The 26,633-nt window shown below is 38.8% G+C and overlaps 1 protein-coding gene across 5 annotated transcripts in view; it reads right to left on the bottom strand.

The window, feature by feature from the left end:
- Positions 1-26,633, bottom strand: part of LOC149250201 (uncharacterized) — a 300,458-nt gene that overhangs the window by 69,378 nt on the left and 204,447 nt on the right. For 4 of the 5 annotated variants that reach the window (XM_089458948.1, XM_089458952.1, XM_089458949.1 and 1 more), the window contains one exon: positions 15,599-15,688. The exons of the other annotated variant lie outside the window; for it this stretch is intronic. In XM_089458948.1, the coding sequence (XP_089315074.1) occupies positions 15,599-15,688 (90 nt within the window). The remainder of the gene's footprint in view (positions 1-15,598; positions 15,689-26,633) is intronic. 5 annotated transcript variants of the gene reach the window in all.

Genomic DNA, 26,633 nt, shown 5'->3' with positions numbered 1-26,633 from the left:
TATCACATCACTGTAGCTGCATCGTAACATTTTCTCTATGATGGCACCGAACATTTCTAATTGTGGTAACACCGAACTATGGATATTGTGGTAGCACCAAATCTAGAATAACACCGAACTGTGGGACCTTCTTACTGTGATGGCACCAAACCTTCCTCACTGTGGTAGCACCGAACCTTGGATATTGTGGTAGCATTGAACTGTTGTTTATGTTCTCCATTTTAATCCGCATTAGTATCACAGAGAAGTATGCCGAGAATATCCCTGTGATCCATCCGAACTTGTTTCTGTAGTTACCCGAAATTATTTCCGCAATTAGCCCCTGAAACCTCTTCTTCTGAAATTTTCTCTGAACTTGTCTTCTTTGAAATCTTTTCCGAAATATGTGTTCTGAAATTCGGACAACCCTATTTATAGTGGTTTGCCACTGTAATAAGCAGACCTGAGTAAGGTGGACCGACATGACAGTTTGGAGGAGATAATTAATTCATTTGAAGCTGACTTGAAGAGGGATGGCTTGTGCTTGTCTTGGAGGCTTACTTGACAATCTTATTAACTCACATAAGTGTAATATGCCCAAGAAGGGTCCTTCATACATGACATAGACTCAAATTGATTTTATGACCAATCCTAAGGACTCACAATGGGAGTTATGCTAAAATAAAATTCCTTGCTCATGAAACCCATGAGACAAGCATAATAATAATTTTATTTTTCTTATTTTTATCAAATACATAAAATCACAATTACAGGTCATTATGAAGACCGAACCTAGTTACTTTTCAACACTCTCTCTTAACTAAGAAGGTATTCATAACGGTACTTGGTCATTCTCAATCTGAAGAATTTCTCATAACAAGGATCAGATTGGTAACCCATCTGTATAGCATCATATCAACCAACATTGTCACATAGCAAGGCCTTGACTAACAACTCTATCTCTCCACGAGATCCGAGCACAATGTTGCCGAGACGAATAATGTATAGAGACCTTCATCATTGTCTCTCTTGGAACATACCCAACCCAGCTTCTCAGGGTGTGTTCCACCAAGACTATTCTTATCTTCAATTCTCAGTGCTCAAATAATATCGCTCCTCAACGACTACTCTTATCTTGGATGCCCTAATACATCCTCAAAGAGCATCAGATGTCAGATGCTTACCCAATCCTCCATTTTGTCTTTCCAAGTGAAGACAAGAATGATGTGTCTATCTCTCCCTCTTAATTTGTCTATCTCTCCCTCTTAATTAGGGAGAACATATATATTCCAATAAAGGAATGTACTCATTCTTATGGAAGGAATGTACCTAAGCTCCCTCTTGGCTTAGGAATTTCGAAGTTTCTTCCAAGTAAGAAACTTCTTTCCAGGCTTCATCTTAATTAGGGACCTACAACAACTCCTTAGGTGGAGATGATGAGACAACCAGCTGCTTGAAGAACTCCTCCTTACGATGTCATGAACTTCTTTTAGTTATCTAGGAGTCTTGATTTTTGGGACTTCCACATAAAGCACCGACCATCCATCACTTTCATCCACGATTCAGCCATGTCATCATTGGGAAGTGATATATTAATCCATATCTGGCCTTCCTTCATGCCATGTTGCCTTCTTCATGCCAGGTTTACTTAAGGATCTTTCATCCTACTAAATGTGCATTGGTGGTGGAAGACATCCATAGATCTTCCCTAGGCAACCCTGCATAAACCCATCCAAATATTTCAAAAATAAATGAACATTACATTACCTTTGTGATGGTCTTTCATCATGACATCTTCTAATTTGCATCAGCATCCTGCATACATATCGACACATCTCCCAAAGATATATATTTTCAAGGGTATCTTTCTTTTTCAGACTCCATCAAAGTCTTCGTATCTTTCATGGAGATATCTAGTCAAATCTTCTTGGTCTTTCGGATGTTGATTGCCTTTACCATGGTTGCATATTCCACGATCTCTTCTTTCCTTTTGTCACACATCTCATTCCCAGGAGCTTCCATTCAGAGTTCCTCAATTGTGGTCAACCACCTCATACTTCATATGAGAACATATTATGTTGATTTCCTCTAGTGAATGTGTGACCCATGCATTCTTGCATCCCCTTGAGGGAGGAGATCCTTTCTTTTAACCATGCTCTTAGAGCATTGGTTCATGATATCTGTAACCATATGACATGACTTCCACAATATCAAATGTAAGCATACATACCTCATTTTTCCTTTGGGTCATGCATGTTTCTTGCGACAATTTCCTTGATTGAAAGAGCTTCAATACCCTGATCTGCTTCCCTTTTATGTCATCATACCACCATCCCATGAAGACACTTGCTTTCCCTTATGATCGATGAACCTTTCAATGAAGATTCCATCAGAGAATTTTGAGGATCTAAAATATCCCCATCAACAGATGTTTCCTTTTGATAGAAGTATGATGAACCTTGAACTAGATGACCTTGCCACTTAAGTTTCCAATGAGATTCCCAAGCGCTATATCCTTGACTTCCATAGATTCTAACCATCTTTCGTGCTTTTCTATGATGATGTCTCGAGCTCTTGCTTCCAATGCTTCTATGATGCCTTGATGCATCCCATTTAGTGAATCATGATAACCATATCTTACAACAAAAGACTTAGGAACTTGAAAAGAACTTCGGTGAGGAAGATTGTCTCAGTCGTAGTAGAGATCTCTTACTTCCTCTATCTTGGACTTCTTCTTTTCAACTTCCTCCACTTCCTCGGTGATGTGGGCTTCTTCTCTTCCTCTTTTGTTGTCCTTCTTGACCTTAGGACAATCTCTTTTGTAGTGCCCATATTCCTGGTCCCACATTAGATTTGGCCTTTAGTCTAGATTCTTCAATCTTGCATAGTGACCATAGATACCAGAATGGAGTAGCTTCTTTCTTCCCATAAATACTTGCAGTAAAGTTACCCCACTCCTCTGGTAGTGCATTTAATAGCACTGTCATCATTTCAATATGACTTCTCCAGATCTTGTAGTTGATCTCGGATCTCAAATATCCTCATAAAGTATGAGGCTATTCCATCTTCCCTAGACATCTTCAACTTGTAGAGTTATTGCCTTAACGAGATGACTTCTCTAGCAGTGCTTATGGAATACAACTCTAGCAGTTTGTTATAGATTTCTTTTGAAGTTTCGAGTTTAGATACATATGGGATGAGGCGATCTTGGATGGATTCAATGAGAGTCCTTTGAGCCCTAATTTCCCTTTTCATCTACTTTGCAAGTTCTTGAGCATCTTCTTCTCCTGGTTGGGTGATAGATCCTTTGCCATTATAGATGGCCTCATTTTCGATGAGATTTAGATCTGTCATTTTCTTCCATGCAAGATAGTTTGAAGCCCCAACCAATTTGTTGCTTTCCTTGCCAAAAGTCATTTTGATAGATTCCGATAAGGTCATATACTTACTTGATAGGATGCTCCTTTCTCCTTGTTGCTTCCTTGATGTTGATGATGATATAGAGGATAGAAAACTTCCTTTTGATGAAGATAGTTTTCGTTAATAATGATCCCACAGAGAGGGAGATCCCTTGGATTATTTGATGATGTCTTCAATGGTGGGGATCTTGCTTGAGAAAGTTTGCCTTAGAGTCTTGATGACAATGCCTCTAGCTTCCTTTGGATCAATAGACTTCAAAACACTTTGTTAAAATTGGCAACTAGGGCCAAATTCCACTTTCAACAATTCCTATGGGGAATATTATTGCAGCATTGAATTCCTCTCTTCGAGAGGACCGAAATCGATATAAAGATCATCTCATTTGGTCAAGCGAAAGTATGATTTTGAATTTTTGTTTTCTCTCACACAAATTATCAAGGTCGGCCTCCAGCTCATAAGGCCCAACCAACATGTCTCTTGACCCTCTCCAAATTGTATATATAGAGGTGTCCTCTATCCTCATTTGATCATCGATGGGCTCCAAAGATATGTCTGCAATAATCAAGCACTCAAAGAAGGATGTAGGGCTAACTTGTTTGGGTTATTCTACTACCACAGGTCCAAGATATCTCAGATAGGATAGCCGCTAGGCAGATAAGACAGTTGTTGGGTCCTGGGAGAATTCTAGTCACGTTGTGTGGGTATATCTGTCATTGCAACTCTGTCATCTAGAACAGAATGATGAGCGGAATTTATGGGCTGATTTGTGAACTGTATGAGGTAGAATATCTCTTGGTATAGTTGCACTACAGTCATGTAACTTCAGAAAGGGTTGCAGGCATAACAAGGGTTTATAACAGTCTATAAAGTCAGCGAAGCACCTTCATGTTTGTCTTGGAAGGCCACAACTGATATGAAGAGTTTTGGGACCAGTCAAGTTGGACAACAGTGATCTTCAAGAAGCCCTAACCAGACCTTGCTTCAGGAAGATGCCTGGATCAGAATTTCAGGGTTTGATAGAGTCATTTAATTGCTCAGGGCAGCGATATTGGATCCACACAATTTGGCAAGTCATTTCGATTATTGTACTCTATCTCTCTGCTGAATACTTGATATTTATAATAAGAAGATTTGATCAAGGGTTTTCCCCATCTTGGGGTTTCTCCCTGGCTTGAGCCAATTTCAGTGTTCTCTTGTCATGGCTTGTCTTCTGCATATGATCACTTATGTTCTTTCGATAATTACTATCAATGAATAATAGTTTATGCAATTGCTAAATCAAAGTAGTCTTGGGCTCATCTGAATCATTGAACTAATTGTCCTAAGCAAAGAACATGTTATCAAAAATCCAACACACTTCAACTTGATTTGTAGATCGTTTCAACTTGAGTAGACGTAGGGTTTTGGCCTTCTTTTCTTGATGATAATCTTAATACTTCTTTGTAGACTTCTCGACTTAAAGATGATCTTTACTTTGATGCCTTCCTTGAGATTTGATCCTTGTGTGTCTTTTGATAAGATGCCCTTCCTTGAATTAGTCAGCTTAGCTCTGATACCATGTTGAGAAATCTAGGGCAATGATATTAAGTGATTTCTCTTCAATTAGTAATTCCTTGTGAGTGTTTTTTACTTCTTTAGATTAGGATCTTCTTTTACTTAGGTTATTAGTGTTCTTCTTCATCAAACAACTACCAATGCATAAGCCATAAAGAGATAAGAGACACAGAATATGGGTTATTAGCCGCGACCATAACCTCTCACTCTTTGAGAGGAAAACCCGAACAAATTCTTCTTATAGAGATTCCAATTGATGAAAACCAAGACCATGACCCTTGACCTATTTGCCACTCCAATACCAAGGCACAAGTTCTCTTGACAGTCAATTTTTTGCTCCTTTCCTCTTTTTGACTCCTCTTCCACTTCAACCTTCTTCAGTTTCTTCATCACGTCATCCTTGTTTGTACTTCCTTTCACTGTGTTTGCATACCAAGATCCATGTCACTATATTAGCATCAAATACTTATCACTGTGTTGTACTGAGACATCATCACTGTAATAGCACCAAGATCTCAATATTGTCATACCACCGAAATCTTATCACATCATTGTAGCTACACCATGACATTTTCTCTGTGATGGCACCGAACCCTTCTAATTGTGGTAGCACCAAACTATGGATATTGTGGTAGCACTGAATCTGGAATAACACCGAACTATGGGTCCTTCTTACTGTGATGGCATCGAATTTTCCTCACTGTGGTAGCACCAAACCTTGGATATTGTGGTAGCACCGAACCGATGTTTATGTTCTCCACTATAATCCGCATTAGTATCACATAGAAGTATGCCGAGAATATCCTTATGATCCATCCGAACTTGTTTTTGTAGTTACCCAAAATTATTTTTGCAATTAGCCCTTGAAACCTCTTCTTCTGAAATTTTGTCCGAACTTGTCTTCTCTAAAATCTATGTTCTGAAATGAAATTCGGACAACCCTATTTATAGTGGTTTGCCATTGTAATAAGCTGGCTTGAGTAAGGTGAACCAACATGATAGTTTGGAGGAGATAATTAATTCATTTGAATCCAACTTGAAGAGGGATGACTTGTGCTTGTCTTGGAGGGCTAAAGGAACTTTTAGGGAGCAATAAGACCAAAGAGATATTCAGGATATGCAACATACATAACAAAATTCATAGAAGCAAAACCAACTACATTTGAAAAAGTTGCTCATCAAGAAGAATGGAAGAAAGCAATGCAAGAAGAATGAGGTTTGGGAAATTGTTCCTAGACTAAGTCACATGACACGAGGACACGAGACACGGAGGACACGTAAATACGAGTATTCAATACGAAACGCAGCGACCCGGAAACAGGACACGGGGGACACGTTTTATATATATTTAATAAAAAAAAAATATATATATATATATATATATATATATATATATACCGAAATATAGTTTTTTATCCATATTAAATTGCAGGTTGCAGCTTATCTAATCAAATTAAAATATAATTAAAGGGTCCAAGTTTGAGTTTTCTCTTTGGTGTGAGGGACATATTACAGATTTGGAGGCTGCCTTGAAAACAAACAGGCCGTGATACCTCTGCCTGGGTGTGAGAGCTGATATCATCCTGTTACCTGTGCGTACATCTCCCTTATCAGTGCCAAACTATCTCAGATTTACTGGAGGAGTTCTGGACGTGTTGTGGAAGAGGAAGACAAAGATTAGGAGGGTTTTCTTCCACTTTATACTCTGAAATTTTGCAAACAATATAAGAACTTTCTTCATTAAGAGAGTCTGAGCATATCTGAGTTTACCTGGGTCAAAGTCCTAGCTCAAAGAGGGACAAATTCCCCTTTCTCAACGTCCAAATTATCTCCAAAGCTCTGGGCCAGGTTCTAGCATTGTTTGGGACAGACCTTTGATGCAGATATGTCATCCTAATGCTATATTTAAGAACTGCTGTTACTCAATATTGTTATCCTAGCAGTTAAAGGAATGCCTTCTTTTGGTTGGTAAATGTGATGCCTTCTAATGTTGGTTTCCATGGGAAAATTTATATAAAAAATTATGCCTCTTTGTAAAAGCCATTTGTTTCTTTCACCTTTCGACAAAATCTAAGGTGAAAAAATCATGTAATTGCTCAGGATGTAGTCACTATTGTGCATATTATTCATGGCTTGTGAGTTTACGAGCAGCATCAAGATCCTCTGAGATCTTTTAAAGCATCATTGTTAAGACATAACTCTCATATTATAGGAATCTATGTCTCCCTAATGATGTTTGTATTCTAACGTAGTTGTCAGTCAAAACCAAATACATGGAGAAACCTTGCTTGAACCAGGAAATGCTGATGGACCCATATGGTGGTTTTATCATGGGAAAATATCAGAACATTAGTATTTCTAGGTGCCTAAAGGACCCAGTAAAGCTAGCAGAATTCACTGGCAGTTGTATGCATGGCAATTTTTGTGGTTCTTTTAGGCACCCATCATCATTACAAATTCATCACCGTTGTAATTCAAACATTCAGGCCTAAGATGCTTGATCCAGGATGGGGATGAATGCATTTGATCAAGAAGGAAATATGCTTCGGTATGGTGCTTATTAGGTTGAGTTTACTTTTGTAGTGGGGCCACATCCATTGCTGTGCAGATGGCTGAGCGTATCCTTAAAAGGGACTGAGTTTAGTGTTTCTTGTGTGCTGTGTGGAACGAATCTCAGTGCTGGAGGTTGCTAACAATTCTAGGCAGGCCGTAACCCTTATCTAGCTGGATGAGTTAGCTGCTACTACTATTCCTGTGCATGTAGAGCCACAGATACACGATTTTCAGTAAAGGAACGAGTGCTGGTACATTGAAATTGTATTGGGATGAACTGCTGGTAATGTATTGCTGAAGAAAAGGACTGATACACAGAGGAGGATTACCTAGAGCAGTGCACGAACTTGGCTGAGTGCCGGTCTTGAACGCTGCAAGTGCACAGCAATCGCACCAGCCGCACCACAATCTGCTCCAGACGACTCCACACGACAACGCCAGACAGCACAGGACGAAAATAACCCGCAAAAATCCATCGCGCGGCCTTTAAATTACACTTTTTGCAGCATACGTATTCAACCAGACGAAATACGTTAGGGCTACGTTTTCAACAAACGAAATACGCGTTTTCGAAATTCAGGGACACGAAGAAAACCATAGAATACGTATTCAATTTCCAGGACACGTTAAAAAACGTATTCGACACGTATTAGGGCCGTTTTCGTGTCCAATACGTAAAATACGGGACACGGGACCCTTTTGGACATGTCCTGTGACTTAGTTCCTAGACCAAGGGACAAATCAGTTGTCACCTCCAAATGCATTTACAAAATCAAACATGTTGTTGATGGAAGCATAGACAAATACAAAGCTAGATTCATTGCAAGAGGTTTCTCAAAAAAGGAAGGAATAGACTATAAGAAACCTTTGCACCTACTGCTAGGTATACTACTATAAGGTCTTTGGTTTCGCTAGCTGCTACTATGGGATGGAATATCCATCAAATAGATGTCAAAACAACATTTCTAAATGGAACCATTAATGAAGAAGTATATATTGAACAACATGAAGGCTTTGAAATAAATAACAGAGATACACATGTTTGCAGACACAAGAAAACCCTATAAGGCTTGAAGTAAGCTCCTAGGGCATGGTATGCAAGGATGGATGCATATCTCTTAAGAATTAGGTTCGTCAAAAGCTCTGTCGAGGCAAACCTCTACATTAAGGTGGTGAAGAATGAACCAATCATTATAGTACTATATGTGGATGATTTCTTTATTACAAGTGCGGAGCACAAAATATTAGAATGCAAGAAAATGTTGGTAGTTGAATTCAAGATGAAAGATTTGGGACTCATGCACTATTACTTGGGCTTGCCAGCCTCGCATAAACTCAATGAAATATATTTGGGTCAAGATAAATACACAATCAAGATGTTATAGAAAGTCAATATGATGGATTCCAAGCCTATGATTACTCCCATGATCACTAATCTCAAGAAGTTGAGAAGATCTGACTCTAGTCTTGTCGATCCTACTAGCTATCGTAAATTGGTGGGTTCTCTGATGTACTTGGTAAATACAACACCTGATATATGTTTCGTTGTCAATGTTCTTATTCAATTTCAGTTGGACCCTCGTCATGACCATTGGATAGCTGCCAAGCGTATTTTGAGATACCTATGTCGCACAATACATCATTGTCTAAAGTATGATGGAAAGGAATTCAAGTTAACAAGTTTTACCGATTCCGATTGGGGTAGGAGTGAGACTGATGGAAGAAGCACTATTGGTGGATGTTTTAGTTTGGGATTTGCAATGATATCATGAATGAGTAGAAAGCAATATCCTGTTGCATTAAGTAGCGCTGAAGCAGAAAATGTTGTTTCATGTGAAGTAGGAAGGAAGTTGTTTGGTTAAGAAAACTCTTGTCAAATTTGTTTGGAAAGCCATTGGATCCTACGGTGATAAATTGTGATAATCAGAGGAACATCAAGATGTTTGAAGATCTCGTATTCCATGCAAGGACAATGCATATCAACAACAAGTACAAGATGGGGTCATGAAGCTACAATATATTCCGAGAGATGAACAAGTAGTTGATGTGCTGACGAAATCTCTTCTGAATAAGAAGTTTGAATATTTTAGAAGCATGCATGGGTTGGTTGATGTTAAAGATTTAGTTGATAGGGAGAGATGAAGCATCTTATGGCAGGATGTCTGGGAGGGTGGCGTTGGTCATGGAGCTTCGACCTTGGATATGCACCTAGATCTCTGGGTTGATTGTAGAGCTTAAAAGCTTGATGGTACCTAGAGTGGTTAAAGCTTGAGTCCATCCTAGTCCCACCCAATTAGAGTACCCTGGTGAGGTATCTAACATGTAGCACTGAGTGAGCTAGAACTCTTCCATGTACTCTTATATGTATGTAAATATGAATACCTTCCTAGTTAAGAGGGAGTGTTGAAGAATCTAACTAGTGTCGGTCTTCATAATTGTACTTGTCAAAAGAAATTTTATTACTAAAGAAAATGACTTATTAAAGCACGAGTTTCATGCTTGGGTCAATGATTTCTAGGTTAAAGCCCCCATTGAAGGCTTCTAGGTTTTGTCTTGAGTCATTAGAGTCAGTGTCATTTTTATTAGACCCTTCTTGGGTTTTTGAATCATGTAAAAATAATTATTTTTGAGTCAAAAATGTTATTTGTCACCTCCACACCAAGTCAGCGTTGTCCCCATGAAGTCGACCTACATTAGGGCAATTTGACCTAGCAGAAAGGCTATATATGGAGAGGTAGTTTGACTTATTTGGAGCATTCACTCAACAAGTTTGATCTTCAAGGAGGAGAGGCAGAAAAGAGAGCGAAGTAGCTAGAGAAGGACCAAATTTGCTCGGAAGACCTAATTCGAGTTTCTGGGCTATTTGTCTCTCACACGTGTGAAGTTTCTACACAGTTGTTGGGGCTGAAATTCTTTGTCTATAGTAGGTTCGATATTATGTTGTTGGGGACCAAAATTCTAGACTGAATTTGTTGCTGGGGAGTTGTCACTTCGAGACTTTGACAAGGATCATTTATTGAAGGGAAGGGATGACTCGGTGGTTGGAGGAGGTATTTGTCTAGGTCTAAGAAGTCTTGGAGTGTCTCATTTTGATTTGAATCCACTAGTGGAAGAGTTTGGCTAGGTTTTCCCCTTGGAGGGGTTTTACCCTGGCTGAGCGCCTACATCTTGTGTTTCTTGTTCTTGTGATCTTCATATACACATAATTTGGTAATTGCTTGATGAAAGAAAAACTAATAAAGAAGTAAAAGAAGGCAACATAATTCACAAGTAATTATCAAGAAAGAGGAATCAAACCTAAGTTACCGGAAACTCCTGAAGAATTTCCCAGAAACGCGGATTCCCGTTTCCGATACATAAACGGATACGATTCTTGTCTGAAACACTGTAAAAACGTTTTTGTGCCGTTTCAAAAAATCGGAAACTTTAGATTTGGAATTGGATACGTTTCCAAGGGATTTAAATTTTTTTGGATCCATTTCCGGTAAAACGGATCCACAAAAATTGTGATCAGAATCCACCCTTAAAATGTTAAAAAGCTTGAAAATTTGCATAGCCATAAATAAATAATAAAAATGAAGAAATCAGATTTGCAAATAAACTCACTATAAACAGAGTCTCATAAAATCTTTTCTAAATCTTTAGAAACAACAACACTCCATATATTTATCAAAAATTCTTACTACGAAAAAGATAGACATTCAAAAATGCAAATAAAGGGGTTTGATGAATGTCTTCGTAAAGAGATTTATTTGAGCGATTTTTCATTTTGGTTAAGGTTTTGTTAATTGTCATTGATTTTGCTTTTGATTTCATAAATCCCTCCAATGTAACAAATCTTCTCTAGCCAATCTTGTGCCTGCATATAGTCACAAGACCAAGCTGACATTGAGAAGATTGAAATGTTCAGATAGGTCTTGATGGAATATCCCAATGATCCCATGGGCCTTTTAATTGTCATGCAAGGAAGATAGATATCATCTGCCATGCATGACACGTTCTTTGAAGGAGTTGGACCCGAAAGCACAAAGGATGTTGCATTTCTGATTACATTATTAATGATGATGATAATATGTTGAATGTTATAATAATCACTAATGATGATGACAATTTTTATGTTGAATTGATGATGATGATTTGTTTATGTTGAATTCATGACGATGACTATGCATTTTTAGATATAGATTCTAGATTCTAGATTCTAAAAGATGAATGGTAATATGAAATATATATATATATATATATATATATATATATATATATATAGATAGATGCATGTTGTTTCCTTGCCGTATCGTATCCTCATATTTTGAAAATTTGTCGTATCCGTTTCAAACCCCGTATCCGTATCCGTTCCCGTATCCGTTTCAGTGCAACTTAGAATCAAACCCTAATTTCTATAAGCATTCATTTCTCAACAAGTTTGAAGACTAGTCAATGGCAACGATGCAAAGAGACCGTCGGCTAAGGTGGTGGAACAATGACACAAATGCGAAGACAGGCGGAGTTGGCATAGTCAATGGGAAAAAGGAGTGGTTGACCAACCACCGGAAAGACTCGCCCACCAACATCAGGCTAAGATCAAGCGGGTATCAAGGCCACGTGAAAAGAAAAACTGAGGAGAGGTAAAGTGATTGCAGGGCAAAGTGGTTGGCAACTTAACCACTACTTGGAGGTGCCACACATACAATATTGACAATGCGTAGCCGCTTGAAGCGACGAGTGACTGGCTAGACCGCCACACATGAACCCCTGATCCACAATAAGGTGGCAAGGGAACCACACAACCAGAGGTTCAATACAAGGAAGTAATGGCAGAACTACCAATGGGTGTTGTACAAAGCATTCTATTGTATGTTCTGAGATGGGGTAATGGTGAACGACTCACCAGATGAATTTTGGGCTTTGAGGGAAACATGGGTGACTGTTAGGTCTGCATCAAGGTTAAAGACCAATGTATCGATGCTCGCTGAAGCGAAAAAGTGCATGGATAAGCACGTGGTATTTGAGGTGTTATCTAACGATTGTTTGTTTAGGGTACTGAAAAGTGAGCCACCTTTATAGGCCAGTCAATGCCACTAGAGATGGTTGCAGGGGATCATGCAATGGGGAGGGTGCCATTGTGGGCATGATCGAAGAAACTGCGAGAAGCAGTGGACATCAAGAGTCGATGGGCAAGGGATCTACTACAATAGGCATGGGCCAACGATTGTTGGCAAAGTTGGTAGTAGCCATCGACAAGTATGAAGGTAGTACCAGCAACTAGCAAGATTGGCAGAGGTTAAACCTTAGAGGGAGACCGTACTAGTAGGGGGATTGGTTGCAAAATTTGTCGGTGTCTCAAAGGACCGAGACAAACCCATAACCATGCTAGAAGGACTTAGCACAAGATCGAGGCTAGCGGACAGTAGAGCATGCAATCACATGATGGGAATGGGGTCAGTGTTCCGTAGTATTTCAAAAATAGGCTTAGACTTCCATGTGAGTTGTAGAGCTAGCACCACGCATGCAGTAGAGGGGGTTGGATATGTTAGATTCCAACTAGAGTCAAGAGGATTTCTAGAGGTGACAGGGATGTTATTTGTTCAAAGGTTGATGGTACAAGTACTCTCAAGATTAGCCTTGAGGATGTTGGATATAGAGTTTTTATCTGGCATGGACAGGTGCTTCTATATTCAAAGGGAGTGACCTTGGATGCAATGGTAATGCTTGGCATTAGACAGGGGTAGTCATAAAGGTTGTTGGGGCAACATGTGGGTGTATCCAAGGGGATATTGGATATGAGATCGGTGTCAATTACTAAGAGGGAACAGATGGCGAGGAAGAGTGATTCTCCAGGTACTGTCAAGAGATTCAGTTGGTATAACATGACATTGATGGATGCTCAGGAGAAAGATCCTTGGAGCATGGTTGGATGTGACGGGTTCAAGTTCTTAGCTCAGGTTTCAAGTTAAGTAGCAAGACATGTTCCAGAGTCAGAGGGAGTAGCTACAGATACTGAGATGGGCTTGGAGACAAATCCAAGTGGAGGAGGTTCTTCCAAAAGTACCTCCCTCACTACGAGGGAGTGTTGAAGTTTGTAACTTGGGAAAGTACTTCTACACAAGCCTTGTGTCTAGGTGTGCAGAAGTCGCACATATATCACCTTAGAATATTTGTTGATGTAACTTAGCCTAAATTTAACTCAGGAAAAAACACATAATTATACGTTGGCTTATTGAGCTAAAATAAAACTTAGATAAAGTAAGGTATTTACTTTAGTGATTAAGTTTTAATCTTAACGTCGATTTGAAGTGAGGTGAGATCTACTCTCAATCGTCCATCACTTTGAGATTAGGGTTAGGGTTAGGATTAGGGTTTTGGCACAATGTAAAGTTATAAAGGTAAGGCTAAGGTGAGGAGATGAGATACAACAACAACGCAAGATTGAGAGCAACATCTCAATTGGCGTGTGTTGGGTTCAAGAGTGTAGAGAGACAGGAGATCTAAATTTGTGAGAGAGAGCATATATGTTGGATCAGATCCAAAGATTTGTGATTTGTATTTTCTCAGTTGGGCCATTATCCCAAGGACATGATCCCAAGTAAATTTTGTGATTGATTTATTAATGAAGAATTGTTGATTAGGCAAAAAATTGTGTATGTGTATGTGATATGTGTTGGGTTCGGTAAAATCTAACACCCTCACACAACCAAAACAAAAAAGAGAAATTTGAAGAATGGATAGAACAAAACATTGGGTTCAAAGGGTTTTGTCTAACTTGCCAAGTTTTGGGTAAGGATTCGCTGAGTTTCACCAAAACCAAGAGAGTTTCACTAACAATATCAACTTGGCTTGCCCAACGGACAAGCGAAGTTGACTCGCTGAAACTTGCCAAGTTTCAAAAAATATTGTTTCATTGTTGAAGATGGGCAACCGACATCTAAATTACTTAAATTGGAATAGCTACCATTTGGCTATCAATGCAAATGACAACATCCTAGACAAATTGAAAGGAACAAGGTGGCAAAGTGTTGCAAAAGTCAAGTAATAGAGCAAAGGAGCTAAGTGTTCTCAATTGTTAAGCATTAGTTACCATCTTCCCAACATTTCACATAATTGGATAAGCTAAGAGGATAAGGTAGGATTCAATACAAGAGGGGATTCTGACACTATATCATCTTCATGTAAGACAATGGGCTAGTCCTTCGTCCAGACAATTTGGCTACATTCTTGCTCCTAGATGAAGCCAAATGCAATAGAGACTAATTTAAATTGTAGGCACATTAGTGCACTTTTTTGCATGGCAAAACAAATCAAAACATAAACTGTTTATACTTTCTTGTAAGGAGATTGATGAATTACAATAAAGTATGAGTCTAAATGATTGCATATTAAAAGCCAAAAAATTGGAGACAATATTTGGAATTCAATCTACAAACCATGTTAGCCAGAATACATGGGTTCAGGTACAGATACAAGGATGACATTTTTGTGAGCGGTGGAAGGGGAGTGTAAGTCCTGCTCTCTTTCTCTCACCCACTATGTTTAAAATTTTAAAATTGAAGCTACAGAACCTAGAGCCGAAAATAATTAAATTATATGTAATAAAATACGGTGATGCCAATCACAATATATAATATAAGTTGTAATATAAAATAGATTATATAGTATTATAAGTTATACCTAATATAACTTAGTATATATTTACAACAAATTATAGATTATATGATATTATAACTTAACACATTATAGCAGAAAAACATAGGGTGATTCTCAGGGCCGTCACATGGACAAAACAGACCAATTTTTTTATGCTTCCAACATAGGCATTAAATATATGATCTCCTAACCAAGTTTATCATCAAGGCAGAAACAATCACTGCGGTAAACCTAGCTTTGCCCTTTTTGTCTCTCACAAGTGAATTATATCAAATTGAAAAATTTTCAAAATGTGAAAAATCAAGCATTACTACTGGAAGATTGAATCAAACTGCCATAATTTTCTATCATGTGAATAATAAAGGAAACTTGCTACCTCTTATTAAGGAAAATAATGTAACCACTTGAAAACAAATTTGTCCATCAACAGGCAGGACAGAAAAAGCATTACCTCTCCAATGTATTCAAACAAAAATGATCGTGCTGCTATAGGTTCTAAACTACGAACACCCCAACCCTTGCCTTCCTTTGTCATAAAAACCTAAAATCAAAGATCAAATAAGGAATACAGGTGTTGAGTTTTCAATTATTACAATCCGAAGAAAATTTTAAAAATACATTTGGTATGTATTTTAAATACTTCCGGTATAATAAATCAATGTAAAGTAATTAACTATGCAATGAAGTTCATTGTTACATTAAAAAAAATCCATCATACTCGTATGGAAATCATACTAGCAAAACCAGAGTAAAACATTTGAAAAGGCCTCAATAATTATAACTAATAACTGTAACTTGAAAATCTACAATTTTTACTAATAGAACGGAGATGACTTTATAAGGCAATCAAGTAAAAGGTTACATTAAACAATACCCATAACGCTCCTAAAGAAATTATAGCCCAATTCAGAACAAAGACGTTGCAAAGATGCCTTGTCACTATACTATCAAATCTGGAATAAAACATTTAAAAAGGCATCGATAATTATAATTAATAATTGTAATTTAAAAATTCACAATTTATACTAAAAGCATGAGGATAGCTTTATAAGGAAATCAAGAAAAAAGTTACATTAAACAAAATCTATAATGCTCCTACAGAGATTATACTGTCCAATTCAGAACAAAACACTAGAAAAGGACTTTGTCATTATAATAGATTACTGCACTTTAAAATTCTACCTTGCTTAGAACTAGATTATAGAGAGTAAAGGTCATAATGTCATAGAGTTCTAAAAATCTAAACTTGAGTTCCTAAGTTAAGCCAGCTTATTAAAGATCAACAAGTTTACTTAGTAATTGTTACTGAAAAATCTAGCACCTTAGTGCAAAGCCTCACTGAGCAACCTAACTTGAGAGCAACAATGGAAGAGTTACTATTGTCACCTCAGCAACTACTCCCCTTGTTTTAGTGGTTTGGAAGATTGGATACAATCCCTACAAGAGAGGCTTTCCCAATACTCAAAATGAGCGAGTTCAAAGGTCTCCATGGCTAAATCTAGAGGGTTTAGATTAACCAATAGAGGCTGAAATAGGTTTCCAACACATGCAAACAAGGTGTCTAAAATATTGAGGATATTCTTGACAAATAGCCATTGGTGAGGTCCATTGTCATGAGAAGAAACAAAACCAAGCCACCCTAGCGAGCTATCTAGGCCATGAATGCCATGAGGGGCATACTGGCTAGCTAGGTTAGGTGGGTCAACTAGCACTCTACTCATGGTCCACAAGGCCTCATGGCAATACTTGAAATATCCCCATAGGCTATAGTCCTTTGATAAAGGGGAAAACCCCAAAATACCTATGTTGCAGGAAACGTGGGGCAGAAGGGCGTTTTCATATGGAAACGGGTACGAAACGCTGAAACGCATTTGGTACGGCCCTGAAACGCGTTTCAAGCCGTACTGCCACGTTTCACGAAACTGAAACATGGCCAGTACGGCCTGAAACGCGTTTCAGGGCCGTACGACCCACGTTTCAGCATTTACTTGTGTTTTTTTTTTTTTTTTTCTAATCTATTCTTACGTTAGCCTAGTGACTTCTAGGTGCTTCCAGATGCCTGTCTAAAGTTATAAAAGTTAACTTTTGCCCTAGTGTTGATATGCAGTTCATGGTAATGTTAAATTCTTAAAGTAAAAGTGATATTCTCCTTTATTTTTCATTTTCATCATTTTACTTAAATTTTTAACATTACCATGAAATGACTCAGGATGTTTGAAAGTGGTTTCGCCCTCATTGGATTTCATATGGAGAAAGTAGAATTTTAGATCTCACTCAAAATCCAGCAGACTTGTCTGTTTTTCAGGATTTCAGGATTGGGGGGATTGCAATGTTTCCATTGGATTTTATCATGTACTAGGGTATGGAACTTGTATTTAATCGAGAGAACCAAGCCCTCTATGCAGGGGAGACTCCTAATAATCAAGAGACTGTAGGGTACTAGGGTATGAAACTTGTATTTAATCAAGAGCATTAAGGTCATTCGACTATGTAGGAGGAGACTCCCAATCAAGCACGAGACAAGAAATTAGAAATTTCTCGTGGCTGATTTTGGATATTTCTATTTTCATTATGTGATTATTCATGAGTAAATGTGATGCAAATTTAGATACTTATAGTTTATGCATTGACAATTGACAGTTTTATCATAATGTAATAAATTAGAATGTATCATATATGCTTTATGATTGCACATATTTCTTAAATGTCCTTATATATATATATATATATATATATATATATATATATATATATATATATATATATATATATATATATATATATATATATATTCGCGTTTCCCCGTTTCCAAAATTTGGGGAGGTCTCGTTTCGTATCGCTGCCCGTTTCGGAAACTCGTACCCGTTTCCCCGTTTAATGCAACCTTGCAAAATACCCAACATTTGGGCAGCGGAGGGCAAGTTTTGGGGTAGCTAGGACAAAAAACCCAATGTTGGGGTTTGGTGTGAACCTCACTCAATTAATTAAGGAGAAAAATCCCCTCAAGGAAATCTATAAATACAAGAGGGTCAAATTCAATCGAGACATGGTGAATTGGATTTTTTACTCTCTTTCTTTGAGCCTGAGGCTCTGACGGTTTTAATACCCCTTTTTTCTCTTCGACTAGTTTCAGTGGAGATGATCCCACCCTACCTAGTCACTCTTCTTTATCTTTTCTATATTGTTTCTTGTTCCGGCCATATGTAATCTTATTCTCTGAAGAAGCAACGAAGGTCTTGTACAAGACAACACTGGAAATTGAGGCAAATCAAAGTGTTAGTTTTTGGTAGCAGCGGATAGGTGTACTAGTCTCTATGGTGTCTAAGCCGCTAAGGAACAAAGGAGGACAATTATCTCAAAGACCCATAAACTAAGTTGCAAGAAACGCCAAAATGTTTAGAAGTTTCCGAAAAGGAGACGACCCGAAACATAACCCCCGGAAAATGGAAACACATTATTTTGCAAGAAAAGAAAAATGAGACATATAAATGACATTTAGAAGGAAATCCAAATTTATATTAACTCCAATAGATGATTACATAATGTAAATATCCAAAATTAGCCTTTATAGATGAGGCTTTACATCCAAGACTCCAAAATCAATCTTTATATGTGAGCCTATATGTCCTAAAACTGAAATAAAACATGAACTAAAGACAATCATGCCTACATTAACATATCATTACTAATAAAACTCCTCATCTTCATCAACAAAGATAGAACAAGATGCTTGTTCAACAAAAGAGGCAACTCTACTAGTACTTCCCGCTGCACTTGCATCACCACCAATGTTTTAAAAACCGACTGGTTTGAACCATTAACCGATCAAACTGACCGGTTCACTAGTCGACTGGGACAAACCGGCAGAAAAACTCGGTCGAACCCCTCCCTTCCCCAGAAAATTAGAAAACCAAGTCCTAACCAGCCAGGTTAGGACAGAATCGTCCGATTTATGGTCAAATCGGTCGGTTTCATCCTAAACTGGTCGGTTAGCTGCCAAGGCCACGGAGGACCCACGCAGCGCGGTTTATGAAGGTTTTAGGGTGTTTTGGAGGGAAAATAAGGGTTGTTTCCCTCCAAAAAAAAAACCCTCTCCAAGCCTTTAAAAGGAGCTTGTCCCTCTCATTTGTCTCACACATCTCATTGGAGTTTTTGTGAGTTTGATTGGGAGCTTGGAGAGTGATGAGTTTTTGCTAGAGTAGTCATCTTGGAGGCTTGGAGTTGGAGTTGGAGCTATTTTAAAGATAGTTTGGAGCTGCCATTGGAGTTAGCATCTTCAAGAGGAGGCTAAGGAAGCTAGTTTGCATTTCCAGGTAAGGATTTTCACTTGAAAATTCCTCATTTGACTGTTGTCCATGTATTAAATGTTTTTATGTGTTCTAAACTTCTAACTTCTATCATCTATGTTATCAAATCTCTAGTTCTATGCTATCAAATTTTGTAGGCTACACGTGCATTTTTTTCCTAAATTTAGCTTTGGTTTTCCATGTTGCATAGCTGCAATTTTTTTAAATGGTAGATTTCTTCGCAAATTTTAATTATTTCAAGCCAACATGGCTGCAAAAGCCAAGGACATTGCATGGACTAATTGTGATTTGATTGATGGAAAAATGATATGCAAATTATGCCAAAAACCTATTGGAGGTGGGGACACTTGGCTGGGATAAGAGGCCAAGTAAAGCCATGTGAAGCACCAAATGAAGTGTTAGGTCCTATTAGGGAAGAATACCTTTCCAAGTTTGAAACGTTTCATGAAGATAGGGCTAGGGAGAAGGCCATCCAAGATGACATTGCAAGGAAGAGGGAGTTATTAGAAGCCATGAAAGAGAGTGGGTATGATGATTATGAGATTCAAGACTCCTCTTCTATCCCTTCCACCAATGACCCCTTTCACTATGTTCATCCTTCTTTTGGTCAACAATCAAAAGGAACAAAGAAAACAAACATCAGAGCTATTTCTCATCCTCTACCAACATTGCCTCTTCTAATCCCAATTCCTCCCAGCCAAGTCGTCAACCCACTTTGGATCAACATTGAAAAAACAATACAAAGAAACTTCGTACCAATACATTGCTAGATGGTCGTATGATGCAGATATCCCATTTAATGTTTCTCGCTCACCTTATTACCAAGCTACGTGGGACTTTGTTATAGCTACAAGAAAGGGATTCAAAGGCCCTAGTATGCATGACTTGAGGGGAGCTCTTTTGCAAAATGAGATTTCTTCCATTGATGAGTATTTGGCTGAGAATAGAGATTCATGGCTCAAAACAAATTGTTCCATCATGACAAATGGATGGATTGATGAAAAGAACCACACTATCATTAATTTCCTTATTTCTTGCCCTCAAGGAACCATGTTTTTGAGATCAATTGATGCATCTGATAAGGTGAAGGATGCAACCCTTCTATTTTTTCTTTTGAATGACATTCTTCAATAAGTGGTGGAGCAAAATGTTGTGTATGTCATCATCGATAATGCCTCAAACTATGTTCTTGCGGGAAAGATGCTTGAGTCCAAATATAGGACCATATTTTGGACTCCATGCGTTGCACATTGCATAGACCTCATGCTTGAGGACATAGGAAAAGTGGAGTGGGTAAAAAACATTGTGGAGCATGCCAAGTGCATTAAAAAATACATTTACAACCACTCATGGGTATTGAGCCTAATGAGGAAAAACGCTGGGGGCAAAGAGCTTGTTAGGCCTGCAATTACGAGATTTGCAACTCACTTCCTCACATTGCAATGTCTCAATGCTCAACATAAAAACCTGCAGAAAATGTTTTCTTCTAATGATTGGACTGAATCTCGGTGGGCTCGTAGACAAGATGGCAAAGACACCAAAAAGAAAGTGTTTGACAATTATTTTTGGAAAAGGTCTGCAAAGCCTGTGAAAATTACCAAGCCCCTGGTTAAGGTGCTAAGGATGGTGGATGGGGAAAAATTGGCCATGGGCTACATTTATGAGGCTATGCATCAGGCAAAGGAGCAGATACGGGCAAATTACAAGGACAGGTTAGCTAAATATGGCCGTATATGGGAGATCATTGATAATAGATGGAACAATCAACTCCATCATTCAATACACGCAACTGGGTGCTTTTTGAACCCAAAGTATCATTATAAAGCCCGACTAGGAGATCTGCAGGATGGGAAGGTCAAAGATGGATTGCTTGATTGCTTGGAGCGCATCGTCCCTAGCCATGCAAACTAGTTGGAAATACATAGACAACTTACTCTTTTCAGTATGGCGGCTGGTACCTTTGGCAAAAACTTGGCAAAGATGACAAGACATGTGGATCAACTAGGTAAGAAATTCCAATTTCCAATTTTTTTTTCTTTTTAAGTTAAATTGTTTACAAATTTACAATTCAAATTGTCTATAAATACTTGTAATTTGTAAATAAGTAATGAAATGAACTAAGTTACTAACTAATGTCTTTTTCTTTGCAGGACATTGGTGGGAGTCATTTGGTGGCCAATGTCCTCAATTGCAAAAGTTTGCAATTACAGTCCTCAGCCAAACTTGCAGTGCTTCAAGTTGTGAGTGCAATTGCTTTGTTTTTTAGTGCATACACACAAAAAAGAGAAACCGTTTGGAACAAAAACAGTTAAAGGATCTTGTCTTCGTGCAATACAACCTTCGACTAAGGCGAACCAAATGATGAACAAAACACTTGATTTAGATCCCATTGTGTTGGACGATATTGATCCAACATCAGAATGGGTGGAGGAGACTAAAGATCCTATGTTTGAAGCTGATTTTGATATTGGCATGGCATTAGCGAGGGATGAAGCAGATTTGGTGATGCCATCAAAACCAGGAACAGTAGCCGCATCAAGGAAAGGCAAACAACCAATGGAAGGCACTAGTCATGCAACTCGACCAACTCGTGCTTCCAGTAGGTCTTCTTCTATTGTTATTGGTGGTAGTGTTACTGAGGTTGCAGATGTGGCTGAGGCATCCTCAGACTCTGAACCAGATGATGTATATGTAGCTCCTACTAATGATGATGACCATGTGTCTAGTAGTGGTGATGAATTTGATCATTAATCATGTGTAGACTCTAGAGTCTAGAGTCTAGACTTGTAGTCTTGTAGTAGGCTAATGGCCTCATATCTTGTAGCATTTTTTTTGGAATTATAGGCCATTTGGAGGCTTATTGCTTATGTAATTTGTCGATGATATGTATTGCACTCGGTGTCATTTTGATATATTCACCTTTACATGGTATATAAATGAGCAAACTTTGCAAATTTTGTCTCTATTGGCTTGGAATCATGGTTTTAAATCTTAAAAATAGTTTCTTTTCATTAAAAAATAATTATTTAATGTAGTTTTTTTAATATCTGTTCATTTAGACCTGACCAGTCCCAGTTTGAAACCCGGTTCATTAGGTGAACTGGTCCGATCATCGGTTCCAGTTTTTAAAATTATGATCACCACTGACACAAATATCAAGAGCAGAAAAAGAGAGCTTTAAGTCTGGACATCCTGCATCCACATCCCAATCTTCATGAAGCCCATTTGTATATTCTTCACCCCTATGAGACACAAGGTGTAGGTTTAAATGCACATATACAAGCTCCTCTGCCTTTTGAGATCCCAACCTATTGCACTTCACACTATGAATGAAACTATAGGTGCTCCAATTATGTTGTGTTGATGAAGAGATTGCCACTTGTGATAGAATACAAGTCGCAAGACTTTCCAAATGAACACCACTTCCCATTGACAAGTCCAACACTTAACTGGGTCCATGGTCCTCCACTCTGTGAGAATTTCTAATCTGAAATTCTACTGTAGCAATTGATTTATTTCACCTACTTATTTTTCACAATAAGTTATTTATGAAATCCCTTCAGCAAATATTAAAATAAATTCTATTGCAGTTATCACATAATTACACAGAGAAAATGCATACACAAGAACCAATCACATTAACACAATTGTTTTTGGACAATTGTCCCCGGAAAAACCCAATGTGGGAAAATCGGTGGAGCAGATGAGAGTTTTATTAATCTTCAGCAACAATTGCTTTTACAAGGAATGATTTTATAGAGAAACTGAGAGAAAACACCTTAGACTTTCCCCTAGAAACTTTCTGACACCTTGGAGACCCTTCTCCCACTTTTGCGTCACTCTGCGTGGCTCTACGTCCCTCTGCGTCTCCCCTAGACTGTGTCTCCCTCTGTGTTGTCTCTCAATGTCCCTGCGTCACCTCCTCCTCAGTCACTGACTTCTGTTAATGCCCTCCTCTTCCTCCACCCTGTAATTTTCCATCTGAAATCGATCTCCCTCTTTGACAATCAATTTTCCTTGAGATACTAAGTATATGTTAGTGTGTCTCCAAATGATCCTCAAGTCTTCTCTTATACTTTTCCTATTCATAAATCAACGGCCGATATTAAGTCTCTAATCAATGGCTAAGATTAAAACAGATTTGATCCTCGTCTCTTAGAAGCTTCTCACCCTTATCTTTATTAATACCCATTAATATTTTAATTTTCCTAGGTGTAGTTAATATTTTAATTTTCCTAGGTGTAGACTTAGGAACCCATTAAAATATTAATTATTTTAATAACTCCACATCCGGGTGGAATTTCTCCAAACGATTTCTGGGTCTTGGAGATCTCATGTGCCTTAGCCTCTCCACCAAATTTCAAGGCTAGAGCACGTTCGATGCTACCAAAAATCAACACTCCCTCTTAGCGAGGAATGATCTCTAGCAATGCTTCACCATAGAAGCATCACACTAATCCTTTACATCAGTCCTCTGTGTTGATGCTTGCCCTGCTGCCCCACATCCATTGCACTGTTACTTCTTGTATTGTTGCCCATGACACTGCCACTGCAGCTCCCTCTCAACATGCTACAACAAGCTGCCCATAGCACTGCGATTGCTAACTGCTGCACTACAACTCCCGATACCTATCCATTTCTGCTACTGAAATGGATTCTTCACCATCCCCACCTTCTCCCTGAAATAAACAAACTTTGTTCTTCCTAGAGCGTTGGTGAGGATGCCTGCCACCTATTCTCTTGTAGGAAAGTACCTCAACTGTACTGCTCCTCGTTGGACACAGTCTCTGACAAAGTGACAACTAATATCAATGTGCTTCGACCGATCACGAAATACTAGATTTTCAGAGAGCTTGATGCAACTTTGATTATCACACAAAATTTTGGTCGCTTCCATCCTTCTCCTGAATAGATTCACAAGCAATTTCCTAAGCCATATGGCTTCGCACAAAGCTATGCTAGCTGCCATATATTCTGCTTCAGCTGAGCTCAGAGCCACGGATTTATGTTTTCTACTACACCAAGAGGTCATTCTTGATCCAACGTTAAAACAATACCCAAATGTACTTTTCCGATCTACTGAACTTCCAGCCCAATGTTTGGTTGTTGCCTAATGCGCCCTCTTGGGTTCAACCATGAACTGACTGAGGGTGTTGATAACGTAACACATGTCTGGCCTAGTATTGACCAAATACATCAGGGACCCTATAAGTTGCCTATACAAGGTGGGATCAACGTCTTTGTCTTCTGATCCATCACTCTTCTTCCAGTCGATGATCATTGGAGTAGCCATAGGTCTACAGTCCTGCATCCTGAATCTCTTCAATATCTATGTAGCATATCCCTTGTACATTGAAGATCTCACCCTTCTACTGCCAAACTTCCAACCCCAGGAAATAATCCATTTGTCCCAAATCCTTCATGTCGAATTATGTGGCTAGGTTCTTCTTGCAGTCTTTGATGAGCCTATATGATCCTGTCAAGAAAAGATCATCCACATATAACACCAGGATTAGAGGCTCATTCTCTACGACAAGATAGTAGAGATTAGGATCTGTGTCACACTTAACGAACCCCATCTCCTGCAAGTAGCCATCAATTCGACTGTAAGATGCTCTAGGCGCCTATTTAAGCCCATACAAGGCTTTCTTTAATCTACATACATGAGATTTCTTCTCATGTGTCTCAAAACCCTCTGGTTGTTCAATGTATACTTCCTCTTCTATCACCCCGTTCAAGAATGTCATCTTGACATCCATCTGGTGAATCTCCCACCCCATCTGTGCTGCAAGGGATATCACGGTTCTAATAGAAGTATACATGGCTACTAGAGCGAAGGTTTCTTCGTAGTCTATCCCTTCCTTCTGAGCATACCCCTTAGCCACAAAATTGGCTTTGTATTTCTCCACACTGCTGTCTACAGCATATTTGACTTTGTAGATCCATCTCAAAACTACCACTGACATGTCCTGAGGCCAAGGTACCACTTCCCAGATATCTTTGGCCATTATACAATTGTATTCCTCCACCATAGCATCTACCCATACTTGATGTTGAACAGCCTCCTGAAAACTAGAAGGTTCCCCAACCCAAGCTACTAGGGCCTGGTATCTGGCTAGCTGTCTTCGCTCCCTTTTATCATTCCTGGGTGCACCAATGAAGTCCTCTGCATCCCGTAGAATCTGTCGGAGTTCCTAGCTCATTCTTCCACTGGTAGTGGGTACATCTATCAGCTCTTCCTCTTCCTGAGATTCCTTGTTTTCTGAGGCTTTGCCTATAGGAGAATTGTTGGTACTAGTTTTTGTTGGTCAAAGTAGTTGGACCAACATATCGTCTTTTAACTGCTCCTCGAAAGGCATTTCTCTGGATTTCCTAAAAGCTCTGCCCTCCATGAACTTTACATCGCGCCGAACTACTAGCTTCCTACTCCTTGGAAGATAGACTCTATATGCCTTAGCATTCTCCCTATATCCCACAAGATATCCTTTCTCAACAGTTTATTCTAATTTCTTTCTCCTTTCTTCGAGTCTACGACAATACGCCAAACTCCCAAATATCATGATATCACTGACTTCGAGTGTAGTCCCAGTGAAGACCTTTTCTAGAGTGATTTTGCCCAATGCCCTGTGCGGAGTCCTGTTCTGGACATAAACTACCGTGTTGCATGCTTCTGCCCACAGGAATTTGGGCATATCTTGATCATACAGCATTTCCCTAGCTGTTTCCACAATAGTCCTATTTTTCCTTTCTGCTACTCCATTCTACTCTGGATTCTAGGGAGTTGTCCACTCTCTTCTGATGCCTTCCCTAGCACAAAAAACGGTGAAGTCCTTGTCAACATACTCTCCACCATTGTCTGAGTGCAACACTTTTATCTTCTTTTCTATCAGATTCTCCACTAGAGCCTTGAACTCTTTGAATCGGCCAAAAACCTTATCCTTGGCTTTCAGAAAGTAGATCCAAGTCTTCCTGGAATGGTCATCGATGAAGGTGACGAAGTATTCGGCACCACTAAGAGATTTTATGGACATTGGTCCACAGATGTCTAAGTGTATCAATCCTACAATACTCTTAGCTCTATTGTTACGTCTGGAAAACGTTGCTTTGGCATACTTGTTGAACGCCCTTTGCATACATCATCTCGTTCGGTACTTAGTTCTGGAACTCCTGATACTGTTT

This window comes from Pinus tabuliformis, chromosome 7 (assembly GCF_031772625.1).
Source record: "Pinus tabuliformis cultivar Carrire ecotype Pingquan chromosome 7, CPIR1, whole genome shotgun sequence".
Lineage (NCBI taxonomy): Eukaryota > Viridiplantae > Streptophyta > Pinopsida > Pinales > Pinaceae > Pinus > Pinus tabuliformis.
This window is presented reverse-complemented; position numbering and strand designations above follow the sequence as displayed.